The sequence below is a fragment of the Oculina patagonica genome, unplaced genomic scaffold (assembly GCF_052425735.1).
Source record: "Oculina patagonica isolate OP01 unplaced genomic scaffold, crgOcupat unplaced361, whole genome shotgun sequence".
Classification (NCBI taxonomy): Eukaryota; Metazoa; Cnidaria; class Anthozoa; order Scleractinia; family Oculinidae; genus Oculina; species Oculina patagonica.
The window spans coordinates 1-12,483 of NW_027558213.1; the positions used below are offsets into that span (position 1 = coordinate 1).

General features: G+C 40.3%; 1 protein-coding gene and 2 pseudogenes across 2 annotated transcripts; 1 reads left to right on the forward strand and 2 right to left on the reverse strand.

Annotated features, from left to right (window-relative positions):
* Window positions 1–1,142: 1,142 nt before the first annotated feature.
* Window positions 1,143–5,974, reverse strand: LOC144640580 (uncharacterized protein C6orf62 homolog). The gene is made up of 7 exons (XM_078499683.1): window positions 5,523–5,974; window positions 5,106–5,192; window positions 4,170–4,259; window positions 3,156–3,281; window positions 2,538–2,672; window positions 1,966–2,025; window positions 1,143–1,467 (listed from the first exon to the last, which is right to left on the reverse strand). Exons 1-7 carry the CDS (start codon window positions 5,649–5,651, stop codon window positions 1,402–1,404), a joined length of 693 nt encoding a protein of 230 aa, XP_078355809.1. The 5' UTR covers window positions 5,652–5,974; the 3' UTR covers window positions 1,143–1,401.
* Window positions 5,962–8,571, forward strand: LOC144640578 (failed axon connections homolog; annotated as a pseudogene). Its single transcript, XR_013568412.1, has 2 exons — window positions 5,962–6,467; window positions 7,312–8,571. The product of XR_013568412.1 is annotated as a failed axon connections homolog (transcript).
* An 814-nt stretch (window positions 8,572–9,385) lies between these two features.
* Window positions 9,386–11,177, reverse strand: LOC144640579 (uncharacterized; annotated as a pseudogene).
* Window positions 11,178–12,483: the final 1,306 nt, after the last annotated feature.

Genomic DNA, 12,483 nt, shown 5'->3' on the forward strand with positions numbered 1-12,483 from the left:
TTTTGCCGATTTGGCGTCGGTGTTTTCAGGATTGACTTGAAAGGGCCGCGGTTCGCTGCATGTCCTAAACTAGTCGTTCTATATGATTGCGTTTGTGGAGTTCTTTGGTCTGAATTCGCATACAAAGTAGTCCTAGAAAACGTTTCCAAACTTGTCCTTCTATTCGGCGTGACCGCTCTATTCGTCAACGCAGAGCGCCCCGCCACGGCGTTTCTTGTTAATAAAACACTCTTTCGCAAATCCGTATCGCTTTCCTCACGAGCTGGTATATGGATAACCCAGGCTTCATCTTTGAATGATACGCGCTTTTGTAGTTTTTGTGGCTCAAACAAACGACTATTTCTCAATTCCAACACGGCTGATGCCGTCCCTTTGCAATCCATGGCCGTCCCAGAATATTCCTCTTGCATAGGTGGTATTGTCTTGCAGTAAAGTCAGAGATTAACAGGCAAAGGACGAATCCGTTGGAAAGAAACGCATTCTTCGGTAGGGATAACAAATATATAGTAGAAAAAAGGCCTTTGTGTACTCAACAAAATCCAAAACAAAGTGCTAATTAGGCGACGGATGTTAATGTTTGTTTGACTAATGGAGCGAGTCCAACCAATAAAATGATTATATTAATCCTGGGAAACAATTCAGCTGTCGCGCTGTCAGGCATGACGACATCAAATAAGTGCTTGATTAATTTGTTTAATTTGTTTTGACAAACGGACGTTGAGACACCCTGCCCGTCGCTAACAACTTTCAGGGTTTCCAACACACGTTAACAATTTATAAGCGCAGGTGCAAAACAAGATTTATTAGAAAGCGATACAAATATGTAACGGATAGCACGCAAGCGCGGAAAAATATTTGCGTTGGCTATCGAATCACGTGGCTTTCGATTTGTATCTGATTGGCTGAGAAGACATCGTTTCTCTGATTTGTTACAAGCACGTTGCAACAGTGAGAATAGCGCAAATGCAACTGTTGCAAAACTTTAAGGCATTTTGGACAATAAACGGAGACAAGCGCTTTTAATAGTATAATCCAAGTGTTCCACGTCGTCATCACCAAGGTGTTCATTTAAACTTCGGTCCCCATACAATTAACACGACAAATAAACCTTCCTACAAAAATAAACTACAAGACACTGAAAGTTGGTCCCGGCAAAGAAAACTTTATTGGTCATTAGGTATTAAATCTGATTGACAGTAATTTTAAGAGTAAAATATCTGGAAAAGGCAAAAGTTTACTCCAGCGTGAGCCGAAGGACTCACTTGGATACATGTAGTACGTTCTGACTCTAACCATCAAAACGAAGCAAAAAAAGAAAAACGCTTAAGACAGATGTTTGTTTAAAAGTTTAGTTTTAACAGGGTCAGTCTGACAGCAAAACAGGTAGTAGCAACAATAGGCTTAGTCAGGCATGAAAGGTGCCAGGACGTCCTCTCTGAGTTCACTGCCCCAGTGGGTCAACTGGTCCTATGACAACACAAAACAAAAACAACTATAAGTGACCGGTCATTATTTAAAGAGGGGGGGGGGGGGGCTGCTGCAAATGAAGGAAAGCTATGCTCAAATTGTCTAGACCTTCTCCTTTTATAAAGCACATATTTTGCCGACTCTCCCCCTCTTACCCACTCACCCCCTTAAACCTCCCAGGTAGACTTGCTTACAAGTTGAGCTAACAGAGCTCGAAAGCGAAGGCGAAGCGTGAGAGTTCGACCGCGGAGCGCGAGAGCTACCGCCACCAAAACGGAAACGACAAGAGAATGGCTTTTAGAAAGTCCACCTCCCAGGTTACAAAATAAAAACAAAAGATTATACATGTAGCAACCACTTGTTTATAGCTCTGTCTACCAATGAACCTCTGTCTATGTGGTGCAAAAGGCATTCACTGATTCAACAACATCGATCAGTTACAGGAAAACATTACATGTTTATTTTTGAAAAAATAAAAAAACTACAGAAGTTTCTCACTTGTGGTATATGAAGACAGATACTTGATATCTTGAAAACTGTAACTTTTCTCTTTTCAGTCTGAAAAAGAAATCAAAGTAAAGTTAGTTGACACTCGGACACCTGTACTTAGATACATACAAAAAACCCTTCACTTAATGGACACAGTAAAAACTCAATGCCACAAGCTTGTGGGGCCTTTGTAAACTAATTACATATATTAATTTTCTGTTATTTTTATGGCTTGATTACCCAATTTTCTTACAGCATTACAAATGAGCAACATAATCATATGCGCCTTATTCAAACAATGATGGAGGAAAAAATACATTTATTTATTATTTTGTTTTCCTGTTAATTGGCCCTCATAGTCTCGATCGCATCTGCAGAATTCAAAAGAATCTTTCGCTTGAAACAAGGCCATAAGGGCCAATTAACATGTAGACAAAAGAATAGTACGGTATATTTTTCGCCATTTTGGAATAAGGTGTATACCCCATCCCCAACTGATTGTAACAAATTTGTTAATAAAGGTTTTTGTAAGAGAAAAAAAAACACAATGTAAAATATGCTGCTGCTTCTTAAAAAGTTACCTGTAAATGGTGTTTGTCAACAAAAAGGAACAGTGATTGTGATGGATTGTTAATGATCAAACCAGTGCGCTCTTTTCTGCTTAGAAGTCTCAGCAACTGATTCTCATAGTCATGAGATTCAAGTTCAAACTTGCCCTGAATAGAGAAAGGCAAAACAACTTTACTTTGAAACATGGACTGGAAAGACATAAAGTTGAAGCATACGTAGTCTGTAGTCTTTTTTGTGCGTGTATGTGTTGCAATAAAGTTATTAAAAAAAAACATACCGTAAAGTTCTGAAAATAATGAAATAGTAATAAAAATCTCAAGGTTGTTAGTAAATTCTGAAAGTAGCGTGTACAAAGTGTGTACTACTACTACTACTTCATTGTTATAGCAGTAATATGTTGAAAGGGTACTTTTCTGCCTGAAGTATTCCCACAGACAATTGAAGCAAAGACAAGAGAAATAAAAAATGGGACAATGTTTAGCACACATAAACAAACGGTCCTGCATGCAAAGTTTGGAGTTGTTTTGAACATGTTCAACTAAGCCAAAATTTGAAGGGGACATTGTTGCCTGCAGCCCTTCAATTTACTGTTTTATTTAAAAAAAAAAAAACGAAATAAAGAAGGTCACCTGAATGAGTCGATATTCAGAAGTTTCATCCCCCTTCCATCGTGAAAACAGCAAACAGACAATCCTATCAATGTCATTCCGAGGCCACAGGAAGAAATCTATTTCCTGCACGCATCCAATCACATCCTAAGGATTGATCAAAATGTTAATAAAAAGTTATTCCAGCTTGGTTTCCTCCCTGGGGGTGCCACTGGGTGTTTGAAACCCACAGGGGGGGTACTCCGGGATCCAAGTGACGGGGATGTGCGAAGGATTTTTTTGGGGTCGAAATTTTCGATTCCGGGATTTTTTGGGTAGGAGAATTTGGCAGGTATTTTTTTGGGTGACTTGATTTAAATAGGGGATTTTTTGGGTATTAAAATCAAACTTAAGTGCCTTGGCGCTGCCTTAGCAAATTTGGGGGTAATTTGACTAGGGATTTTTTTTGGCTGTTGTTTTTGGTCCAGGGATTTTTTTGGGTAATGTCGGGAGACTTAGGGATTTTTTTGGGTCCTGAGTTTTGCCTCCATTCGATCATCCCCGTCACTTTGATCCCGGAGAACCCCCCTGGGTTGAAACCCTGACCCTGTTTAGGACAATAAAACTTAAAATACCTATCCTGTGTAGGACAACGCCCCTATCTAACACCCTATTTAGGACAAAGGACAAAATGGACAATCATTTACACTTGATTGTGATTGCGTCCCGTACGCGATGTTCGACGCATTGGAATGCGAACATCGACAAGCAAATAAAAATATGCTTTTCACTGAAGCGAAAGCGGAAACAATGTAATACGACAGACTTGCAGTCATACCCTGGCTAGGACAGGTTCAGGCCCTGTTTAGGACAGAGGAGCTTGAAATTATATACCCTGTTCAGGGCCAGAGGAGTCAAAAACCATACCCTATCCAGCGGCACGTCCCCCGGATTTCCTCTAGTAATGAAAAACTATAGCCATTTATATCCCCAAATAGATATATCTACAAGAATTACTGATGCCCATTTGGGTACAGACATGTAAGTTATACTTACTTTTCTCAAACACTGATATCTAGGAGCATGAAGTTGAACAATGTCCTTTTCCAAAAGCTGTTGTGAACTCTCAAGTGAATATACCTCTTCCTTGAGAATGAAAAAGCAGTAAATTAACAGGCCCCATCAAAGCTTACAAAATCAGACAAAGTAATTACCGGGTACACTGTACCCATATATTAACTCAGTCACCATAAGAGTATTTTTAGGCACAACCGACAAGGACACTAGCCAATTGTTAATGAACACACAATTCAATATGCTTGCTATATATGATCCAACTGAAAATGCTGGTTAAACATTTTCCAATCAAACTGTGTGGTTTCACAAACTGTGTGGTTTGATGGAGCAGTTGTCAAAGACTAAGGAACTACTGGATATGTACAAAGGTCTGGCTCAATGTAACTATATGTACAAGGGGCCTGCAAGCAGTAAAACAGTAATCGGAGAAAGGATGTTTTAGGCCATGTTTACACGGGACCTGTCCAGAACGAGTCAGTTCCGATTTTCGGACCAGATAGGCTTTCTGTTTACCCAGGACCAATCTGGAACCGGTCCGGAACGGATCCAAAACTGGACCTGCTTTTTTGCAGGTCCAGTTATGGATCCGTTCCAGACCGGTTCCAGAACGGTCCCATGTAAACACATGGATTGGTTCCAAACGGTTCGGTGTAAACAGTGGCCAATCCGATCTGGTTCGGAATGGTTCCGGTCCGGTCCCGTGTAAACGTAGCCTTAAAAGATAACATGCTCACTGACTTGGCTTGTCAACCTTGCTACCAAGAGAGGCCCATTATTGCTCGGTAAGGAAATTAGCACTCCCTTATTTGCCCCTGAGAGGGGAATCTCAGCCCTTTCATAGTTCTGAAAATAAAGAGTACTGGGAAACCTGCTTGCTTAAAAAATTAGCAACTGTTGTCAACATCAGCCAAGTACCTGGACTCCTTTCAAGATGCTGTCTTCATAGTTGTTGGTCATCACAGGAATCACTTCTGCTATTTCAAACAAGGCAGACTTCTTTTTCTGTGTTAAACAAGCATCAAAATTTGGAACTTAGGTCCTAACTTCTTATAGGGGTGAAAAATAACATTTATTCTAGATATCCCAAACACCAAGTACGGTAGTTGTTTACACTTGACATGAATGATTTCACACAACCGACTTATTAAAATAATACAGGGATTGTTTAAATCAACAGCACTACAGGAGAAAGATCAGCACTTTAAAATTAAACTACTTAGAAATAAATATATGCACCAATCACATGGGGCTGTGTGAAAGTCTTGTTTTTTTTAAGAAAAAAATTCTTAAACATTTTGCCTCTTATAACCAAGTATTAAAATTCTGACTCACCTTATCTTTGAAAACAACAGCAATGTACATTTTGAAGTCAAATTGTTCCGCCAGTGATTCTCGCTTTCGTCGAAGCTGCGAGCGCAAACGGCTTAGTGTCGCTGATTTTCTGGAGGCGGGATCCGCCATTTGACACTTGCTCTTGGTTTTAAAATTTGTCCAGCTTTATAACAAACGAAAACTTAAAAAACACGATTGAAATATGTTAAAAATAACAAGCTTCGTGTCAGCTGGAAGCACAGTTGATGATTCACTGGCTGTTTTCGCAAAAAATACTAAAAAATTTCGGTCTAAAATCCTTTACGGTTATTTTATGCAATCTAAAATTTTCATTTTTGGCATTTTGATGGTCCTCGCAGCGCCTTAATTTCTTTAAATTCATGAAAAGTGCTTGTTGTTATCGACCGTTCCTTCTCCTTTCTGTAGTTCGAGAGTAAAGATGGCGTCCAATGACGTCATTGACCTCGTTTTGAATTCACATAGTTTGAATTCCTAAAATTCCATCAAGATGGCGGTCGACTTGTACAAATTTATTGGTGTTGTTGTTTCCGCCTGTGTTTTCATCTTTCTTCTACTGGTGGTGCAGGCTATTTTAGTTTTTAGAAAACTAAAGCCAAAGTCAAGTCGAAAGGCTCGCAATGGAGTGGTTGTCCTTCATCAAATGCCTCCTAATTACCGAGTTTTAAATGCTTCTCCACCTTGTCTCAAGTTAGAAACATACTTGAGAATGAATAAAATCCCATATGAGAGCGAATACGGGTTCAATATGTCGAGCAAGGGTAAAGTTCCGTGGATTGAATACAATGGAAGCACCGTCGCTGATTCTAACTTTATAATTCGTTTCCTTAACGAAGAATTTCAATTTGACCCAGATGCTCATTTGAGTGTTGTGGAAAAAGCTATTGCACACTCGATGCTGGTCACACTTGAGGAGAATACATACTGGTACGAGCTCTATAAAATCTTTAAGTTCATTCTAGTGATTACTAGGAATTGCATTTATAGCAGCTCTCTTTATAACATCTTGATCCGCACATTTCTCACCCTGAAGGGAGCCAGGGTGGGCGTGGCATATTTGACCAAGTTCTGACATTAGTTAAAACAGTTTGGCAGTCTAGTTTAGATTGAAATTTTGATGGAGAGCCTTGTAATTATATTTGAGCATGTGTTACTTAGTCACCCAAATAAGGAAGGAATGATGTAAAAATATTGGCTAATTCTCCCATATCAACACATACTTAAAAAAACTTTTTGTTTAAAATAAATAAATAAAGTAATTAAATTATAATTATTACTTCAGAACCCTGCTCCATTCACCCCTTCCAACATTATATGGCATAATTATTTAAAAAAGTTTTCTTGAATCATATCTAGACCCAGGGGGGTTCTCGGGATTTTAAGTGACGGGGATGATCGAATGGGGGCAAAAATCAAGACCCAAAAAAATCCCTTAGGCTTCCAACATAACCCAAAAATATCCCTAGATCAAAAATTGACCCCTCAAAAATCAACAGCAAAACAAGATTGTTTGTACTTTATTCGCAGAACTACACAGCCAAGGCACTACCACAAATCTTCAGGTTGTTTTGAATACCCAAAAACATCCCTACTCAAATCAAAAAAATACTTGCCAAATTTTCCTACCCAAAAAAATCCCAGAATCGAGAATTTCAAACCCAAAAAAATCCTTCGACCATCCCCGTCACTTGAAACCCCGAGTACCCCCCTGGGTATCTAGAACAATAATTCTAATATGTTCTAAGTAATATCATGTTTAATTTCATAACAGGACACTAATATATCACAGCTTTGTGGCTGATCTGCCAGATGCAAGAACAATGTCACCTTTTCTAGGAGTGATGCCCAATCCACTGAAACATGTCATGTCTTGGTTGATATCTTGTTACATGCGGCAGACCCTTTGGAGTCATGGAATAGGACGACACTCTAGAGAAGAAATTTATGGGATCGCAGAGAAGGACTTAAGGGCTGCGTCACAGTTGCTGGGAAAGAAAAAAGTTTGTGATGGGCAACAAACCATGCCTTTTGGATGCAGCACTATTTGGATTAGTCTCGGTATTCCTTTGGAATGTTCCAAACAGTCCACAGGCTAAATTGATTCGATCAGAGTTAAAGAACTTAGAAGCACACTGCTATGCCATAAGAGAGGATTACTTCCCAGACTGGGATCAGCTAATACTTAAGCATAAACTATTCTAGTTACATTTAATAAAAAGTTTCTTAGACTATACCAACATAACATGTAACTTTTAAAAGTACTATTTTAGCAAATGTTGTACATTGACTACACCCATAAATAATAATTAATAGACACAATACTTGGTCTACTATGGTAAAATGGAACAAAATAATAATACAGTCATTTTTCCTCATTCATGGGATTTCCATTACCTCTAGAAAACAACCCCCCTCCCCATATCTTACACACAAAACTCACCTAAACCTGACAGCCAAAATTCTTACAGAAGTTCCACTGTATAATAAAATAATAATCCAGATATTTTTTCTAGTTGGTTACAAGTAACTCTTGTGTAGTAAATAGAATATATTTTAGTAATCAAACAGAATCCCTGGATTTGAGTTTAACTTTAGTTAATTGACTTCAACCAGTAATAAACAGAACCAAACATAAAACTTTCTGTAACTGATGCCCCATTCACATAGAAGCATGTTTAGAAAATGTTTAGTTAAACATGGGTGATAATTATTTTCTTTATATATGCTATTAAACTGAGGTTCATTTAGTTCAAATTTGGCACAGTAAAAGTACAAATTAGAGCTTACTTAAACTTCAGTCTCTCAGAAGATAAATAACAGTAAAAGCCCTCTAAGAGGACATGTGGTTACGTCTCTGTAGTAATTAAGAACGACAATGATGAGAGAGGAGTTGTATGTTTAGGTTTATTGGAGAGAACTGGTACTTAATTCCGCAGGTGCTAAATTTCGCAATTGTGATGAGACAGTATTTACTGTTGTTTTATTTTCGCGATTTGGACAAAAAATATGTTACAAAAATTGAAAATATGTCAAAAAACGTTAAAAAATACGTTTTTTGGGTCTTCATTTCGATTAACCTTCAATGCACTCAAGTAAGCCTGTTTACTGTTAACAGCTCTTTTAATTTGTATGGGAAACACAAATTTAAGTTAAAATTGAAGAATGTTTGATTGAAGTGAACTGATAGCCTAGTGGTTAGTGTTGTTGCTCCTGATGCGTGTGAGTCCAGGTGCTATAATAACCAAGACCTATTTAAGTAAAGTCTGTGTCCGAGCCATGAGGCTCATACAGCCGGAGCTTGTCCCGGTTTCCGTAGCATTAAGCGACTAGGAGTATTGCTACTCCCCCCTGGATGGGATGCTAGTCCATCGCAGGGTTACCCCCCAGCAGTAAATTCGCCGGTACCCATTTATACACCTGGGTGGAGAGAGGCACTGTGAGAGTAAAGTGTCTTGCCCAAGAACACAACGCAGCGCCCCGGCCAGGCCTCGAACCCGGGCCGTTCGACTCGGAGTCGAGCGTGAAAACCATTAGGCCACCGCGCCTCCCACAGACCTATTTACAGTTTTCTATTTACAATTTTTACACTTTGGTTGTCCTTGGCTTCAGTTCTTTCTAAAAGGTTCGTTAGCTTTGGTTAGTCCTCTAGTAGTTTGGCAGGATGTTCCACCATTTAGCCCCACTGTATCTGACTGTTGTTTTTTTTTTTATGGAAGCTTGTGTTGGGCTTCGGTAGAACAAAAGTCATAAAGTATTGTGAATATTCTACCTGAGAAGATTTAGCCAGCCATTGGCAAAAATTATGTTAAAAAATAACCCTCAGTGTGAAAATATTAGGCATTAGGTTAAATCGTAGGTTTAATACAACTAATGCTTACATGTAAACATATTTAAAAGGTCATGTCTGTACCTTGTGACTGATAAGAGCCACAAACCAGACAAAACTCGCTCTTGGCGACCAGCTTCTGTTAATTTGTGGCTTACTTTGAGAAAGTACCCTTAGAGAAACAATAATATGAAACAACTCATAAAATTTGAAATGGAACATGCTGCTAATACATGTAAGTCCACTGTTCCAGAGAGGTGATTTACTTGACTTATGGCCAAAGCCCTAAGTGGGCATAGGGCCGGACATTCTCCTCCGCCATGCTGCACGGTCGGAGGCAGCCACCGCTGCCTTGTTTCACGAGCCGAAACCCAAGGCCGCTCTTTCTTTTTTGGCAGTTTGTCGCCAAGTGCAGTGGCTTAATGGTCTGTAGTGAGTTTGGCTCCAGACCTCTTGCTGTCGTATTAAGACCGGGCGCATTCGCATACGACTGTATGCGAATGCGCCCCTTTTAACCCCTAGAATCAGTTGTCTAATTGTGCTTCAATCCGAGGTTTGAGTAAAGTGAGAAGGAAATGACTGACATTGTGCTTTTCCACAAACATTGCAATAATGTTGTCAGAGTCATTACAGTTATTGTAGCCTGCGAGCAAGCTCCTGAACCGAGAAGAGCCTAGAGAGCTTTCTTTTTGCCCCATCCTTGCAGGAGAGCTAGCCTGCGAGCAGGCTCACGTTGGGGCACGCGTGAATATACCTTGGGGCACACGCGAGTGGCGAGCGTAGCGATAAGGGCGGGGAGTGGCGCCAATAAAGTGAGTTGTTCATGGGCTACAGTTATTATTTTCAGCTGGAGGAAGGGGTAGGGGCTGTGACAGAACAGCCACCACAAGACATTGGACAACTTTGGCCACTCTTATAACATGGTTTCGGTTCTGGCAAATCTTTCTGCGGGGTGTCTGCATTCTCATCCACAGTTTGACTCAAAATACAACATACTTTTCTTCCTTGATAATCATATTTTGCCTTCAGAGTCACATAGCCTCGACTTTTCCCTGTGGCACTATCCAGTGGTAACATGGATTGAAACAGCAGTTCAATTGGTACCCAATATGGCGGATACTTGAACCTTGCCGTGTCAAACAAGAGAACAGAGTTGGTTTCTTTGTCCAGTGCAGCAATGGGACTAAAATGACCATCACCGGTTTGTCCGAGGGCTTTCCTCGAATACGCTATGGCCATAAACTCATCTGGATTTTCCTCGTCGACATTTTCACCCTTCACTTCTCTACCGCCAGTACAAACTCGCTCTAAGGTTTGTACAAACGCCTCAAATTGTTCTTTCGTGTCACTTGGTCGCACAAGGTTCGCCACAGCCCCATTGCAGTCTGCCAAACAGAGAAATTCTTCCAAAGTAATTCCTGTTTTCTTCACATCCTCCAAAGGGCGACAACATTCAAGAAGTTCCTCAGAATACCATCGCCAAACGGTTCTCCAGATACGTTGAGGATCTACCCTCAAGGCATTCAAAATGATGGCTAACGTGCTGATTCCACAATAGGCCGGCTCCGCTTGAGTATTAAAACACGAGGACAAAGAAAGGTACGGGACAGCATAGCCTGATTGCAGAGCGCGACACAGCCGAGTTTTAGATTCCACAGAGCGGTAGTCAACCAGATTTTGTGGCAGGGAACGACCATAGAACGTGTTCTTTTTAGAAGGATCTATCGACATCTTGATTTGCAAATAGTGCCGGGGCAATATTTAGCCTGCGAAATGCCACGCAAAGTAGGAATGCCAGCCCATAATGAAAACTTTTTTCGGTGGGTGGATGTGGAGAGGATCTGGAGGAGCGCAGGCTCATTTCTCGAACTATTGTAGATACGTCATGTAACTATCATACAGTGGTTTGACTAAAACCAGATTGCATTGATTGCAAGGGTGGCCAATATTTCAACTAGCAGAGCTAGTCTTCTTCAGGGCCAGTACTACATAAGGATTGTAGTAAGGATTGTAATTGTAGTTTCAGTTAGCACCAGAAACCCATAATAGGTTTCTGTTAGCACTTAAAGTGGCATCTGGTACGAGCATTTCTTGAACGGGATCCGGCAGCAGACAAGCCAAGCAGTTTTTTCTTCGTTGCGTGGTCCCCTGCATCCAAACTGTTTTTGGTTTGACTAAGACGTGTCCATGGCTGGCTCACTGGCTAAGTCCATAGCAGAGTCAGTGTATGATCAACTTAAAGTAAGGGAAACCTCACTTCAGCAGGAATTTAGGATGGAGCTCGAGGGGTCTCCGGGAGCGGGGGGGGGGGGGGGGGGGGCAAGGTCCATATGTTCCCATGTTCCAAACAAAATATTCCTAGTGTCCCCGTCTTCTCTTTAAGTATTACTTCGATTTTGGTGCTCCCTGTTCCCTAAAATACGCTCTTGTTCCCGAGTTCCCAGTTCTATTTTCCTTTTGTTCCTATGTTCCCAAAAAGGAAACAGCTATGTGCCCTTGTCCCTTGAAACCCCTGGGAGAGCCTCAGGACGGGTAGACAAGATGAATTTGGGTACGATAAGGCAGAGCAATATGACACAACGGCCAGGACGTTTTGTCCGAGTGTGAAAGAAATGCAAATGCACGTCAGACAAATATCCGCAAGACTAGTCGGTGCTTAAACATTCCCATGCAATCTGGCTCAACTTGGCTGTATGACCTGTATAAAAGGATTTGTGAAAAAAGTTTACTTGCAACATCAAATCTTTACCATGTCTCGTTATAAATAAGACTTAAGCCAAAGTCAACTTATATGCTTCGTTCAAATACAAAGCACTTTCTGCTCGATCAGCCATGCAAAATGAAGAAGACAACAGGAGACAGGGCCTTCCTTGCCGCTGCACCAGCTTTGTGGAACGCCCTCCCAGATGATCTGAGAGCTTTGGACAATTTAAAAAGTTTTAAGTCACAGCTAAAAACTCATTTTTTTAAATTAGCATATAATTTGTGTTCTTAGTGTTTTTAACATAGATTAACATAGATATGAATAATTTTATAAGTAAATTTTTGTTGTAAAGCGCATTAGATCATATATGCATGGATTTTTGTGCTATAGAAATAATAAAGTTATTATTATTA

Excerpts from the sequence above, each read along its gene's own strand:
- LOC144640580 (XM_078499683.1), bottom strand. The coding sequence starts at position 5,651 with ATGGCGGATCCCGCCTCCAGAAAATCAGCGACACTAAGCCGTTTGCGC. Across the intron at positions 5,193-5,522 it reads CTGTTGTTTTCAAAGATAAG|AAAAAGAAGTCTGCCTTGTT; the intron begins GTGAGTCAGAAT and ends TGTTTAACACAG. Across the intron at positions 2,026-2,537 it reads TTGACAAACACCATTTACAG|ACTGAAAAGAGAAAAGTTAC; the intron begins GTAACTTTTTAA and ends TTTCTTTTTCAG.